At 36.3% G+C, this 23,439-nt stretch overlaps 1 protein-coding gene across 5 annotated transcripts in view; it reads right to left on the bottom strand.

Annotated features, from left to right (window-relative positions):
• PDE5A (phosphodiesterase 5A) overlaps positions 1-23,439 on the bottom strand; it is a 129,222-nt gene that overhangs the window by 9,683 nt on the left and 96,100 nt on the right. For 4 of the 5 annotated variants that reach the window (XM_007999666.3, XM_007999664.3, XM_007999668.3 and 1 more), the window contains exons 12-18: positions 21,581-21,727; positions 16,913-17,038; positions 15,024-15,118; positions 7,031-7,118; positions 3,563-3,663; positions 1,848-1,925; positions 517-580 (exon numbers count right to left, since the gene is read on the bottom strand). In XM_007999666.3, coding sequence (XP_007997857.3) covers positions 517-580; positions 1,848-1,925; positions 3,563-3,663; positions 7,031-7,118; positions 15,024-15,118; positions 16,913-17,038; positions 21,581-21,727 — 699 coding nt within the window. The remainder of the gene's footprint in view (positions 1-516; positions 581-1,847; positions 1,926-3,562; positions 3,664-7,030; positions 7,119-15,023; positions 15,119-16,912; positions 17,039-21,580; positions 21,728-23,439) is intronic. The other variant, XM_073017600.1, reaches the window with a different exon arrangement.

The following is a 23,439-nucleotide window of genomic DNA, read 5'->3' on the forward strand; positions in this document are numbered from 1 at the left end:
GGGCTTCTAGTATACCCATTACCCAAATAGTGAACATTGTACCCAACAGGTAGTTTTTCACCCCTTGTTCTCTTCCCACCTTTCCCCCTTTTGGAGTCCCCAGTATCTGTTATTTCCATCTTTATGTCCATGTGTCCCACTGTTTGGCTCCCACTTATAAGTGAGAATGTGCAGTGTCTGATTTTCTGTTTCAAATTAGTTAGTTCATTAAGGATAATTGGCTTCCAGCTCCAATCATGTTGATACAAAGAACATGACTTGATTCTTTTTATGCCTGCATAGTATTCCATGGTGCATATGTACCACATGTTCTTTATCTAATCAACTGTTGATGGACACTTAGGTTAGTTCCATGACTTTGCTATGATATAATAAATGGTGCTGTGATGAACATATAAGTGTCTTTTTTATATAGTGATTTATTTTTCTTTAGGTAGATACCTAGTAGTGGGATTGCTGGGTAGAATGTTATTTTGACTTTTTAATTATTACTGTTATTGTCACTAAGCAACATACCCGTTGTTGAATAGGCCAGGGTTTTGTAATTGCAGAAAGATCACATGCTGTCATCAGCATTGCTCTGTTATGGAAAAGAGAAATGCAAAACTCCTATTTACTTTTGTGTTATTATATACCCTCAATAAATAGTTACTAATAAAAAAAAGTTAAAACCCTCTAAACAATGGAAATGGCAGTTTATAAAGACCAAAGAAAAACAATTTATATGAAAGTCTAACTGATACAGTGAGAACAGAGCATCATTGTTTCAGTTTTCCTTTGAACTTTGGGAATTTGTCCTCAAACTGCCTCATTTAGCTCCAGATTGGCAGACTGAAAAATTATTAACCTTGGGTAAAATCTTGCCTGCTTTTATTATTTTTGTCACCTTAGTATTCCATTCTATATTTCATCACACCGTCACAGTATGACGAAAGTACATTGATTACTAATAATTAACCATTAAAGTATAACATCAGGTTTCATACTGATGAAAGTCTTCTATCAGAAATCATAGTAGGTCATCCTAATTCACTCCACACACATGGTAACTTCTACATGAAAAGACTTTGAATGATTAATCACATTTTTCAGCCTTTTCCTTTATTGTTTCTGCATGCTGAATTATAGTTAGGAAAGTTTTTTCACTCCTAGATTATAGAAGAATCCACCTATACTTTTATTCAGTGCTTGTATGATGTAAGTCCCTACATTGAACTCTATGCTTCAGTTGGAATTTAAGTCTGTAGAGTAGATCCAATTTTGCCTTTTTCCATTTGGTTACCTACTCATCTCTCTCTTTCCTCCAGTCACTAGGAATGTTATCTTTATTACATACTATATGTCTTATGCAATTCTAGATTTTCTACTGTGTTCCACTGGTCTTCCACCAATATCAAACTGTTTTCATCATACAGACTTTATAGTATTGCTTCCATGTACGGACCCTGACTTCACTGCTCTACCTTTTCAGATTTTCTTTAAGAGAAGTAAACATTTTGCAGCTACATCTTACTTCCACAAGATTTATAATTCCATTTTCAGCACTTCCATTACAATGAATTAGGAAAATGAATAAGGGAAACCTATAGCCATATATTGATACTCTACCACATTTTAAAGGTTTTTCTAGAACAAAGGAACAATTCATTCCCTTGGATTTGCAAATGCACTTCTTTTCAAGTAAATATTCAAATTTACTCTTTGTACAACCCTCTGGAAAAATCTGACAGGTTTTAAAATCATTATGTTATAACAAATAATTCCAATAAAAACTAATAGTGAGAAAAAATGGTGAGAAAATTAACTGGATAAAAAACTTCGGCTTTAAAGATAGTTAACCTACTTACAAAAACAACTCCTTTTGATGAGGATCTTCCAAATTGAATTGATTTTTTCTTATAAGTTCAAAAAATTCTCCTCGCCTCCTACAACGTTTAAAAAAAAATTGCTAGTTATAACAATTACCCGGGCTCTTATCCCTTTGTTCTATAAAGACTCATGAAGTAAATTTTTGGTTAAAAAAAACCCTCTATTTTTTTCCCATCTTAGAACCCAGTATAAAAATCATCATTTACAAATCTTTAATACCTCACTTCCCCCTTCTATCATTTGCTTTCGATGAAACATTAAATCTCACCTAATTTTTAACTATAGATCACAAATAGTGGTAATTTCAATTCTTGAATATTTGTTATTTTAAGAAAAATGAAACAGTATGAGTTAAAAATTTGATGCTGAGAATGATTTCAGATATTTTAAGTGTATGGCATAATCTATAGGTTTCAGTTTAACTATCATTTATTTCATGATAGAGGATAAAAAATATATAAAGTTGCGAAGTGCTTCTGAAGTAAATAAAGACTAGGTAAAGTTTAAAATAATATTTGTTATTTTTCAGTGAATATAATAATATTCGGTGTACAGTGAATACCTCTTACGTGCCCAGTATTGTTAAGCATTTTGAGAAGGCATAAGACAAAAATTTTTCTTTCTGCAGTGTTTAATATCTACCTGGAGACACAAGACTCAAGAAAAACTTAGGTAATAAAACTGATAGTGTATGATTATAAAAAATGAAAAGCAGGTTTCATAAGGATTCAAAGGAGAGACCCATGTGGCCTGTAAAGGTTGGAAAGGTATTGTGGTTACAGGTATTTTTCAAATTCTTGGTAATTTGATAATCCTTATTCTGCAATTATTTCTAATAAACTGAAGTATACTATTGATATATATTATTTTGTCTTAACCTCAAAATGCTCTAAAAACCAATTAAGTAGGCACATACAGTTACTTCTAGATGTATAAGAGTAGATATCTGGCAGATGTTTTTGTGTGTTTATTCTATTTGGTTTTTACTTCTCCTAAGAGTGACTACAACCATAAATGTGAATCCCTTACAGAAGAAGAGAGACTCCTGTTACAAGGAAATCCTGAGTGTGATTCCCTGACTCCCCTCATTCCTACACATGCATCAAAGATCTCAGCTAGGAGTTGGAAACTTATGATTGCTCAAATGCAGGAAAGTATTTTCTAGCTTTTAGAAAGGCAGTTTAATCATGAATATGCATAATCACAGAGATGACTCTAATGTATACTCTTATTTTAGAATCAACAACTTCAAAGTTCTACATAAATATTCTTCTGCCAAAATCAAATGAAAAGAAACAAGAGTTACTTGCTTGGCAGTAACTCCTTTTCCTGCCCAATTAAGCTTGAACAATGGTATAAAGGAGTCATGAAATGGTCAGAAGTTGCGGGGAGCAAGGGAAAGGAGGAAAAGCAAATGACATATAATCTTGGGACAACATGGCTTGGAATGACTGACCTTGAGATGGCTGGTAGATTTGTATATAGTTTCAGAGACACAGCAGTAGATAAACATCAGAAATAATAGGTATTCTTAATTTCCAGCAGTAAGTAAGCCAAAGGAGTAGACTTTTCTGGCTACCCTTTAAGAAACTGCTCCATAGTCTGATAAGCAGTTTTGCCAGGACATTTGTGTTTTGAAATTTCTCAGAAAGACTTCGAAGACCTATTTCTCAGGTTATTTCTTAAAACTTACTTAATGTACAGTGCTAGGTCTGTAGCTAAAATAGCTTGCTTGATTATTTTCAATGTGGTCTTATATTCTTCAATGGAGAGGCCACTCAGAATCTGATTGCCCTTTATAAAAAAAAAAAAAACCAACATTAGCACCCTGGAGAAGCTGCGGACAAGAACAAAATCTGCAAACACATTCACATATCTTAAACACATGCCCAGTATTCTAAACTCATGAATGTGGAGGGCATACTTAAATACCATGAAATAATGTTTCCCCTCTATGTTCCTACCCCACCCCTCTGTCATACATGTAAACTGCTTCATGATGCTTCATCTGCCTACATACGCATGTTTTTCCCACTTTTATACTCCTTAAGCCTTAGTCCAGACTTAAAATCTAAAGCTATTCTTTTCCATAGGGCAGACTAATTGCTATAATTTAATAGCAAGTAAAACTTTGAAAAAAATCAAAGCCATATTAGTGGATATGAAGAATGAAGTGGTAAAATTTTTAAACAATGGATTATGAAGAAAGTCACTTCTCTATGGCATTTTAAATAAATCCAATAACATTTCTGGTGCAAATTTATATAATTTTAACTTGGTCAGTTATGATAACAGTGCATATTCCGTAGGAACATCTTAATATAGATGGGTAAAGGGCATGAGCCAAAGGGTGCTTACTGATCAGTGGAGAAAGAAAGCGTGGGTTGAAACATCTATAAGGAATATTTAAAAGGTAGCTAATTCATGTGCAAATCATTCAAAGTTTTCACTATGTAACCATTTTTTATTTCTTGTCTGTAATTTAAAGCATAGTGGTTCTCTAATCTTGAACTAAGTAAAATACATAGACCAGGCACTCATAATACAATCAAAACAACATCTCTAAGTTGAGTCAGATATGCTTCCTATATCTTAGGGCCAAGAAAAAACCCAGATGCTTAGGAAAGAGATCTGAAGGCAGAGGATTTGTTATGAAGACAGGGGAACTTCTGGGTATGTTAGGCTGAGGCCAAAACACATTGGTTAGAGGATAACTAGATGCTGAAACTGTGGCATGGATCTAATTAATGACAATAATCTATAATTACAACCATAAGCATTATTTTAAATACTAAATCATTTTAGATTCTAGACTAAACAGAAAACTATTCAGAAAATACCTTCTGATACTTATTTTGATAAAACAATTTCAAGTGGAAGATGAAATGTCTTTTGGTGCTATATTTTTACTTTTTACTCCCAAAGGCTGAGGATATAATTTCTTGTGTAATTATGCTTACAAAGATAGAATATATAGATAGGTCTTATAATTTGAGACAGCCATATAGATAACCAGATTCCTTATATATTAAGCAACAACATATTACATAATAAGTTACATAGTAACAGGTCAGTTGATAGGAATACTGTAAAATATGCTTTTAAAAAAGTTAGCATATTTTCTTTCTTTGGAGCTAAATTTGTAATGGGATATTGAAATGAAAGTTTTAGTGGAAACACACAGATAGCAAAAGTACAGACATTCCTACTATAACATGACATATACATTCCTGAGAAATTTCAGTTCTGAAAAACTGTACACTAAAAATAACATGGATTGTGCAAAATAATGGTATTGGGAAAGACCACTCAAAACCTATGCAACTTTGTAACCAGAGCACAAACCAAACCAAGAATTGGTTCCTCTGGAAGTAACTTGGACGGGCCAGTCTGGCTGGTCTGGAGGCTGTCTCTGAGGACATTAAAGATGGACAAAAACAATCAAGTAGAAATGCTGGTTTGTGGGGGCCCTGCGATCATGCATATAGAATTAATCATTGAGACAGTAAGTCTGCTATTAAGGTGGGCATGGAAAGAAGAGCAAGCTCCCGAGAGGCTACAGCAGTCCAAAGCGAGGGAGAGAGCCTCAGGTGCAAGTGCTCATTTTTAATATTCCTAAGAAAGAATGGAAAGGGCTGCATATGCAGGAGCCAAGGGGAGGGCTTTTTTCTTTCTTGCTGAAGGTCAGAATTCAACTTCTATAATTCTGGCACCTCTTACCCCAGGGAGGTTGTATATGAAATGATAGAATGTCTATGGTATACTGATACCATCCTTCTACCTCCCAATCACACATGATATAATTCATACTAAACATAATCACATGTGGTAGAAAAACAATCTGTACTAGACCATATACAGACTTTATAAGGAGGGTGCCAAAACAGGCTACATAACTTTTAACTCTTCCCCCACACTGAGGTGTTGAGGGAGGCATGAGAGTGAGTTCCCCTTTACCTCAGGTAAGAGAGCGGCGTGGAGTTCCTGTGTATGTCTCCTATCATTTAGTGGGTGGAGGTGCGGCTAGAGTAGACTTGTGTCTGACTCTTGTCTTAAAAGGCAAGACACTCATCTCAGCACCAGTCTGTTAAGAATGTTTTAACATTTCTTACCTATTCTCCCTTCCCATTCTCCAAGTATGAAGGGGTAAGAAACTACATGGAGGCTGGTGAGAGAGGAAGGAGTCAGAAGAAACACAAGGTAGGGAATGGGAGAAGCCTACCAGTGCAGTAACAGAAAACGTGAAACGTTAAATCATGTTCAAATTTTGGACTGCTACCCAGGAGTACACATTTTGGTTTCTGAGTTGAGAACTCTATACTATATATTGGGACCTAAAGTAACTAGAGGGTTTTTACTTACAAAATCGTGACCAGAAAAGTGATGGGAATCCCTGAATTTTTTTCCAGGGCTCAGGAAAGAACTAGCCCCACTGAGTAAACTTAGTGATATTGTGGTAAAACTGTTTTAAGATTATATGTCATGCATTGTGAATGTTCAATGTAATAGTTAAAACTTTCATTTTTTCTTATTATTAAGGTAATACCTACACACAGCAGATAATGTAAATAATGAACAATCAGCCCCCCACCAAAAAAAATGAACAATTTCATTACACCAGCACAGCCATAGTTAATATCCTGGTGCATATTAAATTAATCTTGTTTTCCTTAACATAAGTATGTTTAGCATAGCATAGCATATGCTTTCTTATGTTGATAAATATTCATTTCACCAAGTAGTTAAATAGCTTTATTCTTTAATAAAATTGTTTCTTAGTAACTGGAAGTTTCAGTAAAAAGAAGAAAAGGTATTGCTTTGTGAAAACAAATGTTTGAGCTATAGAAACCACTTCATTTCAAAAAAAGCAGAATTAAGTGAGAGCCACAAAATACACATTTTTGTTTGTTTCTAATTTGGAATAGCCACATAGAGTAGAATAACCAAATTTCCCTTATCAGGCAACATGTAGACAGTTCTGGTTGTCTAGAGAAGTGAGGCTGTGAGGATCTCAAATGTTTTGGCTTTGCCTTCCTTACCCAAAAAGGAATAAAGTATGTGCAAGAATTTATGATGCTGGGAATAAATCCAAGAACTAAAAATAAAACTGAATTTATAAAGCTCTCTTTTAAAATTCCACAACAATAAATTAGGTACTTACTGGACTATTAAGAATCATCAGGCACTGGTCAAAATGATGGTGCTCCATGATTGAATGGCAGTAGAGCTGGGCAAGTGGATGTTCACTTCTGAAAATATTTTGTTGAAGAAAGGATAAAAGATCAGTTTCCTTAATGTGCCAGTTCATCAGTACATTTTTATTACTGTTTAACTAAAAGAGAGACTACTTCACAAAATTAATCAATAATTTTCCCTCCTTTTCTGAGAAAAGAGTGAGGTAATCTCTGGGAAACAAATACCAAGTGTCAAATTGTTTTCAAATACCAATGGAACCATTGCCAGTGCAAAGTATGAACAATTTCATTGGTCTTAATACTGATTAAAATAGAAGTAAGGAGTAAGGACCAAAAAATTAATACCTCCAAACATGGAAAAAAAACCCACTGAAATAGTTGTACCAATTATATTTTTCAATTTCAAAACTGCAATTGATATAAAATCTGAAATAAATTCACATTAGCTTTTCCTCTGAAATAATGCTCAGGCTGAAGGTCAGCTTATTCATGTGTGCCTGCAAATAAGAAAAGGACTGACTGAGATGGAATTAACTGAGGTATGATTGATGAAAGGCAAGAAAAAGGAGGATACTCAGGGCACATGCTCTCTTGGAAGGAAGGAAGGAGACGGCTGAGTTGGAAAGTTCCCCATGTGGGATCCAGGTCATTTTAGTGCAGAATATCCTGCTAGTTCTGCTAATTGAACTTGGTGAAGCAGTAGAGACCCTTTGGCTGAATGAAGAGAAAGGAAATGACATTATACTCAGTTCATTATATGAACTGAGACAGTCACAAATAAAGCTTTAAAGCACGACAAGCACAATCCTCCACCTCCACCTTGAGGTCCACCTCAAGGTTTCTCAGGACCCTTCACATGTGAATATTAAGCATAGGTTTCACTATTTCTTCATAAGAAAAAGACGAAATTTCTGAAAACCTCTGTTCATAAAATTTATAGGAAAGGGCTTTGTGAATTGTAAAGCTCCATATACAAGTGGTGGATAATACAACTGATTTGTTATTTCTCCCTATTACTATCTGAATGATTACTTTACTTTGCATTTAATTTGTTGAAGATAGAGAAGCTACCTAAGACTGAAGAAATGTAATGTGGGGGAAAATGGGTAAAGTGAGAGAGACCTGAGGGAAAACGAAAATAGTAAAGTGAAAATAAAGGTAAGAGGACAGATAATCCCATCTATTGTTATTGTTAAAAGTGTTGTCTATATTGCTAATTTATCAATGTTACTGTTGTCCTAACCTTTCTCAAATTAATTCTTGCCCTTCTTGTCTTCTTTGCTCCTTCCATATTTAGTGAATTGGACTATGGATCAGGTACTGTGCTTAGCACTGGAAAATGGGATGACAACGAACAGAGTAACACGAGTAGATTTCTGAAAAAGGATGAACTTACTGGAAACAGATATTGTGTATGTATCAAGACTACTGGGAGTTAGGAGACTACTGGGAAAATTCTAGTAATCTAAGTAAGAGAGAGCCTGGATTAGAGTGGCAGCAGCCCAAAGGAAGAGAAGCAGACATCTGAGAGCTGTTCAAGAGTAGATCAGATAGGAACTGGTAATGACTTCTGACTAGGAGTGGGATGAGGGAGATGAGGGGATGAGGGGGAAAAGGGAAAAAGTATGAATGTTAAAGTCTCTGCCTTGGGATGCTGACCTCATTTACTGACATAGGAAAAGGGAGAAGATGATCAAAGATGGAGGATGAAGCAGGGGAAGCTGACTAGCTGAATGTTGGATCTGTTCATTTTAAGGTGCCTGAAATAGACCCAAAAGGATATAAATGTCTGAACTTAGTCTGGGCTGGTGATATAGATTTGGAATGCACCAACATGCAGATGGTAATCCTGGCATGCGAGTAGATGAGATCATCCAGGGAGATGGCCTATAATGAGAGCCTATAACATGTCAGGTAGTGTGCTTTAGTTTTTTTTAGTTTATTATATTTAATTTTTACAATAACTCTGGGCAGGGCATTCCCATTTACCACATCAAAACCCTCAATCCCACCTCTTACTCATCCGCTGATGTAGTGTCCAGTTTCATGCACGCTTTAACAGACTTCATGCAAGTACCAATTAGAATGCCCCAGCCTACCTTTAATACCTCTCACTTCTGCCTTAGAGCTTTCTGACCCCACAGCTGGTGCCCAAAGTAATTTTCTCTGCACTCATATTTGTTCAACCTGAAAGTGTGAAAGAGCGAAGGCCTGTGGACCACCTTGGACCAGTGGGGTACACAGACCTAGGTACAATTGCCTTTGTCTTGCCAGTCAACAGTTCTGGGTCTTATTTCATAAGACTACTCCAAAGTGCCTGGGAAGACTAAGACACAGTATGGGTAGACATCTGGATAACTCATCCCTCTACTGCCTTTCCTTTCTTCCCTGCTTCCTTCCCAGCCCTGCATTCCTGCTCCCTGGGGCATATTCACAAATAAGCTATAGGCACACTGACTTTCATCTCAGGTTGTGCCTCAAGGGTAACCTCGGCTGAGACCTCTCTAAAGTTGCCATCTTTTTGCTTTCTAGACAATCAAAGGCTCGGTGAAAAATAATGTGCTCAAGGTTGATATAAATGGTAGAGCTGGCATTCAAGTATATCCTCTTCAACACATCACATGGTCTTAGGATACCAAAGTACTTTAAAGGCACATAGTATCCACTCATTGACCTACTTAGGAGCTGGACTACGAAATGCTATTAGGTGGATATAACACAAACAAGTTAGAACTTCAAACACACATTACATTTTTAGATGACACAGAAGGGACTGTTCCACATTAGAGAAAATTCTTGGCTTGTGAGATAGATGAATGCAAACTGTGTTTGTCTTTACTTAGATTCTAAAAATACAGATTTATGAATCAATAACAGAGTGACAAATGCCCCGAATTTCCTGTATATAAAAACATTCATGGAAATCAGTGTATTCTATATCTGTTGCATTTTCCTCTTTCGAACACAAGGCTATGTGGCTTCTTTAAGGTTGCAACAGAAGGACCCATTTAAACCACTACTGCTACAGAATTTTGTTCCCACGCTGCTGTCAGTGAGCCCTAATGGACCAGCACACTCACTTTGCATTTTCCTCTGTCCTGCACAGTTGTTGGTCTATCTCTGACAGTAGTATTAAGATGCCCAATGCAGAAATCAGACCAATATTTTAGAAATAGGAAGCCTTAGAAATCTACAGAAAAGGAAAGCCCCATGGGGGTGGGGAACTATATTGCCACCCCAGTCTGCTTATGTCACAAAGGACTAACAACGTCCTTGGTTCTGCTTCTCAGCCGTACATATTACTCTGGGCTCAATTCTCTAACAATCTCTTTGTAACCTTCAATCCCATTTAGTTCTTTACTTCATCATTTCTCTTCAAATCATCACGATTGCCTTCTTCTCCCAATCAACAATCATATTCAATGACATAGATATTCATAATGATGATTCATTTCACATTTTGACCTCAGAGTTCTCTGACCTCCTTGACACTGATTATCTCTTTGCACATAACGATGGACAGGGCTCTGCTTCTTTGTTCCACAGCTACTAGGTTCTACTGGGCACAGTATTTTTGCCACTTCCTTTATTGACCACAGGACAAAGCAAGATCTTAAACTCCTATCTGTTGCTAAGAACATTCCCCTGTGAAAATAGCTAAGACCTGTAGAGCATTTAACATGTGCCAGGAAATATTCTAAGCACTTTACATCTATTTACACCCCTTTAATCCTTATGAAAATCCCAGAATATAGCTATTTTCATTATTCTATTACACATAGAATAGACATAGAGAAGTTTAATGACTTGCACAAGGTCACAGAGTAAGAGGAGAAGACAAGATTTGAAGCCGGGCATCTGGCTCAAGTTGGCTCTTAACTACCATAACCATCACAGCCACTGCTTGGTGGTATAAGGACTAAATAAACTAATAAATAAAGAGTGCAAAAATGTTTCACATGCCATAAGGCCTATATAAAGTTTTAGCTTCTATTATTAGTATTTACTACTGACATAGGTCTAGTTGAATTGAACTTTCACTTTATTCATAGTCAGATCTCCAGGCTCTCAAGATCTCCAACCTGACCAGGGATCATCTCATTCATGGATAAAATGGACTTTACCCAGCTTGAACTTCACATATGATTTTGTGCTGGTGTAGTGCCCTTTAAAGTCTCTCAGATCCTGCTGACTCTCTACTCCCACTGCCAGACCATGACTCCAGCTCACTTCTGTCCTCTATTAGAGCAGAGAAGACAGTCATGGCATAGAACAAGTTCTCCTAGGACAAATACACACAAATCTCCTTGTGGCTAGCAGGAGACCTTTTCCCCCTGATTTTACTGCATCTCTAACCTTGAAAAAAAAACACATCCATTTGATCATTTTACCACTTCTACCTACCACCCTATTTGTTATCTTCTACTCGACTTATTGCCAAAACTCCCCTAACCTCCATTCTTGTCATCCCTCTCTCTCAGTGCACACATATACACATTTCCCAGCTCTTTCATTTTCATCAATGGCACCATCACTGTTCCAATTTCTTGGACCAGAAGTCATATCTCCTTCCCTCATGCTTATATATAACTAGCTGCTTATTATTAAATTAAAAAACTTTCTTTTTCTCCTTCACCCTCTTCCTCGCTCTAGCCCATATGTGATTTTTCAGTTTATATCTGACTTGCTGTAACAGCTTTCTAGTTGAGCTCTGTGGTTCTAATTTCTACCCATTCACCTTGTAGCTTACATTCAGACTTCTTTCCTAAAACCGTGTGCTTATTACACACTGCAGTGGCTCCTTTTCCCACCCATATCAAATCTATAATGCACTGCTTAGTTTTATAACCCTAGCTCAGAAAGTTTCTGTTTGTTCATTCTCTTCTTTTTCATTCCTAATCAATGTGAACCTTCTAACTCTAGTCAAGCTAGCCATCACCACTGTTCCAAGAAAGTGCTTACCTCATGGTGCTCCTGAAATATATTTATCTTTTCTCCTTTCTAAATCCTACCCATATTTTAAGACCAAGTTTAAGTCTCATTTCCAGCATTAACAATGTAGTTGTACTACATCTGACTTGACCAGTCTTCTCTGCTGAACACTTACAGTCCTGCTCTACATAACTCAGGACTAGAAACGTTCTTGTAGTGATCACTATTACTTCATGAGACTATGACAATTCCTTAATGGCAAGAATCACATTTTATACTTCTATCACTCTCTTTCTGCCTTGCAAAGGGCAAACGCCCTAATATAATAATTATTATCTATCTGCCTAGAATATAATATAATTTCACTGCATTATTTTATCAACACCAAACTTGAATCTAATTAAATAAATGCATCTACAACAGTCTTCTTATACTGAATGCAGGCCTAATGCAGGTAATTTCTCTACATAACCCAAATGCTACAATTGTGTTTTCTCTAGTGGTTGTCTGCACTTCAGCCATTTTGTTCCTATTACTGCCTATTTTTAAAATAAGAATTCAGTATCTATCTGAGATCATTCTTTTTTTTTTTTTTTTTTTTTTTTTTTTTTTTTTTTTTTGAGATGGAGTCTCGCTCTGTTGCCCAGGCTGGAGTCAGTGGCGAGATCACAGCTCACTGCAACCTCTGCCTCCTGGGTTCAAGCAATTCTCCTGCCTCAGCCTTCTGAGGAGCTGGGATTACAGGCACCCACCACCATTTCTGGCTAAGTTTTTTGTATTTTTAGTAGAGACGGGGTTTCACCATACCGGCCAGGCTGGTCTCAAACTCCTCACCTCATGATCCTCCTGCCTCGGCCTCCCAAAGTGCTGGGATTATGGGTGTGAGACACCATGCCCAGCCCTCATTCTTTTCTTGCTTCACCCAAGTGGGAGAAGTAAGCATGAGCAGTGAACTCTTCCCTCACATATGCCACTGGCGTACCTGTAGAACTCCTCTACAATGGTAGTTTCCTAATCAAAGAAGACTTCAAATAATCAAATGACGACTCAAGGGGCAACTTTCTATTGAAGAAATATCTTCTTTCAAGGTAATTTCAGGGTAATTTTCTGAAAAGATGTTCAAGAATGAATGAGGACAACCTCAGTTTCTAACTTTGCTACCACATGACCATTTTTTCTCTTTTTGATAAATTACTTTCATCTCTGTGCATTGTTTTATTGTTTTGATTTTCTCTAAATATTAGTTTGAATATCTGATGAGCGCTGGACACAGTATACCTTTTTAGAAGATAGTACTTTACATGGGAATATTTATGGTACTCATACTCTCCTGAGTCCCCTGGCTAAAAAAATTCTACTTTAAGTATCACTCATTTACCAGCAAGGAAAGAAAAAAAGAGAAATCCCTGGAAAATTCTTGCTTTCCTCTACAGAAACCACAGGGATGTAGGAAGAAATAAAAATCTTTGAAACTGCTTTAACTTTTTTTTTTTTTTTTTTAAGTTGAAGTCTGCTTTGTGGTGTGTGTGTGAAAGCAAGATTCTGCAGTCGATGAGTTTTTCCCAGGATGTTTTCTTTTTCTTTCTCTCTTTTTTTTTTTTGGAGAAGATGACGTTTCTCCAGATGTTTTTGGGGTAATTAGATTTAAATAAACAAAGGAAAAAATAGTTGAGTGTTTTTTTTTCACTCTAAAGCAGGGCAATATAGTATCTTAGAGCGATCCATACACTAATAATCCACATACTAATAATATTATGTTCAGTGTAGCACATGCTGATTCTGATCTTTAGGCTGTGCTGACTGTGGAGGGGCATACTATGTGGCTTGACTCTGCACTATCCATCTTTTCATGGCAGTGTCCCCTTTCATAATTATTCTGTGTCTATGTGAGGCTCAGGATTGCAATCACATGACAAAGCGCAGGGGACAAAGGACATGTCACTCAGTCAGTTCTTCACAACATGAGATTTTTCAAGAGGAAACAGCCAGACTCTGATACTCAGGCAAGACCTTGCTATCTTTTCCCATCAAAGGTCAGCAGAGGACATGGCTGTTACATCACTACAATTCTTTCTACATGAAGTTTTCCATTTATTTAGATAAGGAGAATGTGATTAGAGAGCTTTCTGAAATTCCCTCTAGATATCAGACATCTGGAATTTCCTTGAGAGATCTGTCCATTAGCTGAATCACTTATGTACTTAAAAAATGCTCAGTAGTAAGAGATCTTGCACTTAAAATGTAGACCTTTCAACTAAATTCCTACAAGAAAATAAAAATATCACAGTGGCTCAAACATTTGATGAAAAGTGATGTCACCTTTATCCTCTCATTTGTCATCTCAAATGTCACTTAAGTATGGCTCTTAAAGGAGCCTGAAACGCTTGTCCTAACAGATAGTATCTCAATGAGCAGTCATCTGATGATGGTACGTCTCTAGCATCTGCTTCTAATATTTAAGACTTAAATAGGTACCAACTATTCTGCTTGTTATTGATGTGTATTATCTTTTACAACATTATTTCCATTTCATGTATCAGGACATTATGGTATAGAGAAATTAGACAGAGGCCCAGTTCTCCAACACTGTGCTATATAGCTTCCACTAAGACCACAAGCCTCCTTCTCCTGAGCACTTAATAAGTATGCAGGGCTGAGCTAAGCACTTCTCAAATATTATCTTTTCTACTGCAGGGTGAAATGTTACCTTTTCTGAACTAGTTTTAATAGTTTTCTAAGGGAGCTGTTAAGCTGGATGTACATAAACTAAAGTAAAACTCTTGGTAATTATCTAATGAAATAAGATTCTCAACATAAATATGTTTTGAACTTCAGGGCTGAAAAATTATAAACATAATACTGAACCTGCATTATTTTTCCCATTTCCTTTAAATATAACCAGAGTATGTTATGGGACCTTGACCAATTGCAATTTTGTACCATCAAATTTTGCTGTGGCTTTAACGTAGAAACATACAGTCCTATAATTAAAAGAAAACATTTTCTTGCTTTACTGGAAAGTCTTACCGCTGTATGTAAGAGTTATTCACACCACGGTGATCTAAATCATGGCTTAGTGCAGCAATCAGCAGTGCAAGTATCTCCAGGTCAGTCAGCTTGTTCTGCATGATCAAAGACATTGGAGGAAAGAGAGAACAAATAAAATGTGGTGAAGAACATTATATTACCTCTTTTCAGTAATCTTTTTTTCCCCTCAGTGCTTTACATACATACTTCTCTATAGTCACAAAGGACTAACTCTAGAATCCTATTCTTCAGGGAATCAGTTGTCCTTTGTCATTCACAATGGGATCACCACAAATGTCACTTATCAACAGGAAAAGCTGAAATGCCTCAATAAACTAATAATCTGTCTACCAATCGTAAGTATTGCTAATTCTTAATTATTATGTGAAATAATCATAATAAACTTTAAATAATTGTTTTTTTTCTCTTTTAATTCCCTACAGATTCTGTTCACTCTCTGCTATCAGTTGCTGTGTCCTTAAGGAATGCAGACAATGTTAATTCAAGCAAAACAATAGAAAGAAAATGATTTGAAATGAAAACTTGGCTTCAAAAAGTTACATAATATACTCCCAAGTTAAATATAGGTTAATTTTTAGTATCTGCCATGAGTATTATCATTAATACTGTTCCCCTTCATTAGCAAAAAAGACACAACTTAAAATTATCATCAGCTGTATTTTCCTAGAACTCTCAGTACTCTAAATAGGTTTTACAACAAACACAAAAATCATCATTTTGTTATTCCTCACAGAGAACAAGGATAGTTTTCAGTGTCGATAATCCTTATGACCTTCCCATACCCCAAAATAAGTTTACACAATTTCTTACACTGGTTGAGTATCCCTAATCTGAAATCCAAAATGCTTCCAAATCTGAAGGTCTTGGAGCACCAATGAGTCTCAAAGGAAATACTCATTGGAATACTTTGGATTTTCAGATTAGGTATGTTCACCCAGTAAGTATAATGCAAATATTCCAAAGTTTGAAAAAAATCTGAAATCTAAAACACTTCTTGTCCCATTTCAGATAAGGGATACTCAACATACACGTGTTTGCTAAGGTAGGAAAATCCTACTAGTGTATTTAATTTCACCTCACTTCTTTAACAACAATCACTTTTTTTAGATTTAGCCTGTTAAAATGTGCACCCTATGAAAGTAGACACAGAGAATAACATTTTAAGAATTTATTTACAAAAAGAAAAAGGCAGGGAAGCTCTGAATTAAAAACAGTTATATGACGGATGCCTGGAATCACTTACCTGGAATAACTAGTCGATTCCCACTGAAGTTAGAATCTAAGGACAGAGATATGGATAAAATTTGGCCTGGAAAGGAACGAATTACTTGAACGTTTTCTGCATTGATCTTCCTTTTAAACAGTCTCTGGTCAATGTATATGAAACCAAAACCCTTTTTATGAAACAGTACTTAAAAAATTTACTGAGTGCTCCAGAGAAAATGCAGTAGAGACCCCTAACTTAAGCAAGTTCAGGACTTGGGTGGTTTTTGAGGAATTCTACTATGGAGCAGGTTAAATGTGAACAAGAGAAATGTGATACTTTTTCTTACTTTTTCTTAATAAGGTAGTGTTTTCCTCAGAAGGAAATATTTACTTGCCCAAAGACTATGTATGTGAAACATGAAGTTATTTTAAAGGTTTTCTAATATGCCATATATATTATATATGGAAGAAAATTAGCAACTAAGTAGTTTTGCCAGATTAGTCCTCTTTAATTAACAAAATATAACTTATTATGTAAGTTGCAGCAAATATTATTTTAAATCATTATCTGTGCACTTTAAAGTGAACTTGAAAGAATATGCTGTAAATTTTACTACTAAGCAACAAAATACATTAGATATATGAATGGCTCTAAAAAGTACCTGAATTTTGCCTGCTTTTAGAGCAGCAAACATGCACTGAGCTGTATTAAAGGCATGTCTCCAATTATGATAGGCAACATTCTTCCGATAATTCTTCTTAACACTTAAAATCCATCTGCAAAGAACCTTTAGGAAATAAAACATAAGTAGTAACAATAATTGCCAACATCTTCACACATTTATGATGTTCCAGGCACTGTACAAAGCATTCACAGTTAGCCTGATACTCCGATTTGGATCATCTTACAGACAAGAAAACTGATACTCAGAGAGGTAACTTGCTGAAGGATACATTGTTCGTTAGGGATGGAGCCAAAATTCAAACTTGAGTGGTTTGACTTCACAGCCTACCATGTTAACCACCATGCCAATTAAATTGATACAAAACACAAGACATCCCTAAGAAAGGTATTTTTGGCAGGATAGGGCACTGACTAGGTTTTATATGTGTGTGTATATATATATATATATATAAAAAAGGTCCATGTGTCCATGTGCCATGTCCATGTGTCATCAACTAGGAGAGTCCAAAGAGTCACATAGGTATGAATTCACCATCAGACAGCCATAAAAGCAGCCACTCTCAAGTTCTTCCCATGCTCTCATGTTGTATATCTGTGAAGGTATTTAGTGCAAGGCCCTGGGGGTGGACTAGTAACAAGGTATATAGTACATGTCCAAGGACAAATTGGAGCTACAAGACAATGCCATCATTAGTTCTTTGTCCTTTTAAATTATACTTATTCAGGTAGTTACTGCTTGGTTACAAAGAAGTAATTTTTTAAAAAATAATATGTGCCAAATAAAGCCCTGGGGTCCATATACAAATACTTTAAAAGATGGCTGGGGGGAGGACAGACTTCAGCAAGTCTCAAGAGTTGGGTTTAATTTAACTTCTAAGTGGTGTATTAAATAAAATCCCCAGAGACTCATGGGCCCTAAACATGGTTTGTGTTAGCATCAGAATCTGCCTCTCTTCAAATCTGAGTGATTTACTATACTTTTGGGGATTTGTAACATAAATATGTGATTCTCCCTATATATATCACCGGAGTTGCTTCAAACACAAAGAACATTGCCCTGGGAAATAGAAAAAGTACGAGGGAAAAGAATGTTGCTTTGACAATATTCAACACAATACGATTAGCTACAGAAGTAGGCCAAAAACAAGGTTTTTTCATTGTTGGTAGAAACTGCTTATAAAAGACTTGGTGGGAAATCAATGCTTCCATATCCTCCCTTTTCTTTTCAGGTCATTTTATTCCTGTTCTATTGCTCAGTTTACAGGAAATTCTGATAACAAAGAACCTAATGTCTCCTAACCTTTTTACCCACTGAGTTGCCATATTTCAAGCGGAAGATTTCTGTATGCCTAAGTTGAATGTGTTCACCCCAAGCACACTGCAGCTTCTTTCACCATTTTTTCATTTCTGAATAGAGTCTGTCAGGAAGGTGATGGATTAATCTTACTGTGAGATTAATCTTACTGAGAGACTTTTAAGTAAGATCTAGAAACTCTCTTCGATATGTTTAGAAAATATGTTGTAGAAAATTACTTGTGATTAATTAAAGCAGCAAGAAAAATAAACAGGAAAACCCAGAAATTTAATCTTTGGATATATCTTTTTACTAATCATAAATGTACAGATATAATTAAATACATAATACCATATATTGTGAAACGATGACCAAAATGACTCTATGAAACATAATTCCTAATGGACTCCTCCATTTTCCTTTTATTAGGACAGACCTAATAGAATTGGATAACCCAATGGACAAAGTAGTACCTATATTTAAGTACAGTTTTAGATTCTGTTACCAGGATGTTCTCAACAGCATATAAGAAAATTATGGTCATATCTGGTAAGTTCTCATTGGATATGCTAGACACCATTAAAATTTGTAAGACAGTATTTTGTACAGGACTACTGAGTAGTTATTTGCAGTTTGGATGACTCTAGAGAGCATGTCCAATGCATTGAATCAGTCTCCCAACAATTATGGAAGGTTTCCTGAGTGGTGAACTCAAGATGCCACCAGAGAAAAAGAAGAAACAGAAAACAGCTTAGCTCCTGCTTCAAGACACTCAATCAGTAGTGAAAATAACAAAATTGCATATATAAAGGAAATAAATAAATAAACATATAATTGAGAGCAAGTTTATACACTGCCAAATAGCAACTGAAGCAGCATGAAGTCAAGCCTAGGGTTCTCTTACAAACAGATATTCTTGAGTCAGGCTCTGCAGAAGAGAAATGTTTGTTGTGGCAGAGAGTGGAACAGACATTATTCAGGGAGGATTAAGATGTAAAAGATGGAAAGTGAAAATAAGCACAAAACATGCAGATTTGCTCGAGTAGAATGAAGAATCTGTTTCAGAGATCAGCAAGAGGCAATGGTTACAATCATTATAGGAGAATGACTAAAGATTTAGAAGCCATGCAGAGAACATGAAGATCTGTCTTTCAATATGAAATATTTTTAGTCACAACAGCTTCATGATTTTAACATCCTCTCTAGCATTAACATTTTAATTTCATCATCCTAAAATTATACTGACAATAATACATGAAAGAAACAAAACAGAAGAGGCACTAAGGAAGGAAGGCCAGCCAGAATGATTGCAATGTTCAAGTTGATGTTGGCAAGAATTAGAATAATAGTTATTCAACCGGAAAAGGTAGGATGATGAATCAGACACTAAAAGGAAATATTTTCCTCATGGATAAAAACCCAACAAGTGGTAAGAATAAAGATTTCTATAGAAACTTTAAGTGATTATCTTCATTACCCTACCCTCAAATGCTATCTAAAGGCCAATAAAGAAATAAATCAACTTATATGAATTTTGTTTAAAAGTACAAGAATCACATTCCTCTGCTCTGGCCAAGTCCTTTCAACAGAATCATTATTAGTTTCAAGAATGGGAGTACTCAGGAATGGAAAGGGATATGAGACACTATATAGGTTTATAAAGTCCTGTAACTAGCAAGAAGCAGAAGTGAGATTCACATAGAACTTCTGGCTCCAAATGAGATCTTCATCTCATCAATAGATACGGCTTTAAAAAATGAGCCTTATGACCTGCTATTGAGAAATTTGATGAGTGATGTAACCAGTCAAACTTGGCCTAAGAATGGGATAACTGACATGGATGCTACATCTGTTTGTTAAACAGAATATTATAGATAAGTACACATATACACAAGCATACACATAGATAATCACAGATGCATGTATAATTCTCACAAAACTCTCGTGGGGAGAATAATACCATTACCCCTAATAAGAGATGAGGAAACTGAGAATATGAGTGATTAATTGCCCAAGGAAAAAAGAGCTAACCAGTAGCAGAGCTATGACTCAAAAATCCATGATCTTTCTACTCTACTATGGTGTCTCAATTTCTTCATTTGTAAAATGGGGATAACAATAACCCCAGTGACAGCCTTTCTAGAGAACTTGTTGAAATAATTAAATGACATGATATCCCTTAATCAACACACTCTAACAAGAGTAAAGTATTATTAGGTAAGAGTCTATGGACAACTGTTCTTTATTTTCACCTAAGAAAGAGTAACATAAACTTTGGTTAAATTCAGGAAGAACCAGATTTGGGCCTCCAGTAATACCATAAATGACAATGTATTAATCACTCTTAGTTTTCATTTCTGTGAGGCCTTTGAGAGCAGGGACAATTCATCACTGAACTGTGTACCTAGCACAGTCCTGGGTATACAGTATATGTTAACAAATTTTCATTGTATGAATTAATATAGTGCTAAATAGTGGAGGCCTTCAAGATATTTAAATTTTCAGATAGGAAATCTGTACAAGGAGACTAGACATTCAACTGATGAGAAAAAGTAATCTTTAAAGGCAAGATTAGTGAATTCTTTTTTTCAAATAGTCTTTTCTGCTGCCTCTTATTCTTTGGTGTTATATATTATAATACATAGCCATTATGAAACAACAGAATTCCCTGGTATCTTCAAACTGATATTAGAAGATACTTATTTAAGTTTTGCTATTATCTGAGAAGTGAATAAGGTAAGCAACAGAGGCTAAAATCAGTTTTCGTCTTCACCCATATGGGTGACCCTGTTCCAACTAAAAGTGTGGCCTCACATCAGGCCTCTTTATTTCCCCCTTCATTTTCAAAGGAGTTCACTCTGCTTTGGTCCTTCCCTGTACACTGTTGTTATAACCACTGCAATGAGATCATGCTACTTCTCTGCATAAAATTCCTGTGACTCACCATTGTTTTCAGGGTAAAATCCAAATTCATCTGTACGGCTTACAAGGTTCTGTATGATTTGCTTCTCACCTTCTTCCATTGCTTCTCTTGCCATTCTTAGCCCCTCAACAGTACTCCTGGCCCCCACCGCCAATCTCTCTGGTCATGCCTCTGCATATCCTGCTCCCATTTTTAGGAACACTCTCCCTTAGTCTTCACCCTGATACTTGATACACACTAGGAGCCCATTAAATGTGTTTTTAATAATGATAATTTTTCATTAAAAGTCTCAGGTATATATTAAGTGACAGTATATTAATCACTAAAATGTTAAAATCCCTATTCCATATTTGCATTCCAAATCAATTTTCTGTCTTACACACACACACACACACAGACTTTTCCAAAGGATGTCGCTGCATTCCTACCTCATGTTTCATCTGGAAGTTCTGCACAAGGTTGAGGTCAGTAAACATCCTAATTGTACACAGTGCTGTTTCCAGATCAGACAGCTCAAAGTCACTGAAGCTAAAGTCAGTAATTTTAAGGGTCTGGGCAGATGGCACCACAGCAGCCTTAGGTAAGGAGAGAAGGAAAAAAATAATGCTGTTAATTAAAGCAGTAGTGATTCATAAAATTTTCTTGTTTTGCTGCAGAGAAATAGCGTATTGTGGCTTCTTTTTTTCTTTTTAATGAAAGACACTAGAAACCTTTTTGTACAGTGGCAACTCCACTCCCTGCATTTTTAAAACTGAACCACATAAGAGTAACTAATATGGTTCAAGGTAGGCTAAGTGGAGAAAAGGGAGTTGTCACCCTTAGACTGTACCTAGAAGGGTGAGCAGCACTAAGAACTCTAGTGATCTGGCTCCTTTATACCTCCCCAGTCTTATTCACTCTAAAGAAATTTATAATTTATTGAGTAAATATTCTGGAACCATCCCAGTGCTCTGGGCTGCAAATCAACTGGTAAGAAGGGTAATGATAATGTTCTAAGGATTTTATGGTTAGTTCTCGGGACAACCTTATGAAGTGGACACTCTAGCTCCATTTTTCAAGTATAGGAACTTAAGCACAGAGAGGTTAATTTTCTTGCCCGTGGCAGCCCAGCTAGTTAAGGAATGAGGAGGCCAGGCCTCCAGTCCAGGAAGGCTATCCTGGGCTCAGACTAGCAGAATTTGTCTCCCACCATACTTGCCTCACACAAGCCTGATCATAAGAATCACCTAGGTGCCTATTAAAAAACATTCATTTGGACCAAGGACCCCTGGCTCCCTCTGACTGAGCAGAGCGCACAGGCTGCTCTCCTAGATGTCTTGCTGGGCCCTGTGGGATGGGAATTTAAAGGAACCCCCGCTCCTCCACCCTTGGACCATTTACCCTGTCAGCACTTTGTTAACTGTTTTAGTTAGATCAGGCTGAGATTAACTAGACCAACAGAGGCCTTTACGTGGTTTGAAGTCGAGGGTAGAAAAATTAAGAAATTTCAGCCAGGTTCTCAAACTCCTTAAGTTTCCTATGAGTGTCTGAGAGAGAACTACTTGGCTTTTGGGAAGTCAAAAGGTCAAACTAATAAAATCTTATGGAGCAATCTAAAGTAGATTTCCCTACAAATCTGAAGGCACTTGCACATTCTCCTTTTTATTCTTGACTTCAGATTTCACTTACATATACCAGACTTGTTTAAACTTTCCATGAATGTCACCCTCTTCTTTCAAACTAAGTATTTTTTCCCAAGTCCAAAACTGACCAGAAAATACGCATTCTGTTAAGTCAATTCCATAGGCTAATGTGTGGGCCGAAATAAGGGAAGAGAGAAGGATTTAAAATGTTTAGATAAAGGGCTTAGTTGTTTATACCAGCCTCCAACATCAGAGATGGAGCGGTAACTCAAGTTTGGGAAGTGTGGAGGTGGGAACAAGCCCACCTTTTAACTCAAAGCAGATAACAGCTGCTTTCCTTAAAATACAGTGCAATGGACAGGAGAACAGATGTTTTTTTCCTTAGGGCATCATTATTCTTACAGCAGGAAGTTTTCTTTCTTTCCTTCCACAAAGAACATTCTAAAAGCTACAGGATAGAAGCCAGCACAGCTTGTGCCTCTTTCCATTATCTACTGTAATTCCTAATCTCTCTCTACTAAGATAAAAGAATCTTTTCTTTTGCTTGTTTGGTCACACCACACTACAGCTCAAACATTCTGAGCTGACCCAGTGGGGACATGCAAACATTTTCCATAAGAGCCTTGTGGGCAGTGATACACAGGTTCAGAATTCTGGGATCGATT

Source organism: Chlorocebus sabaeus, chromosome 7 (assembly GCF_047675955.1).
Source record: "Chlorocebus sabaeus isolate Y175 chromosome 7, mChlSab1.0.hap1, whole genome shotgun sequence".
Lineage (NCBI taxonomy): Eukaryota > Metazoa > Chordata > Mammalia > Primates > Cercopithecidae > Chlorocebus > Chlorocebus sabaeus.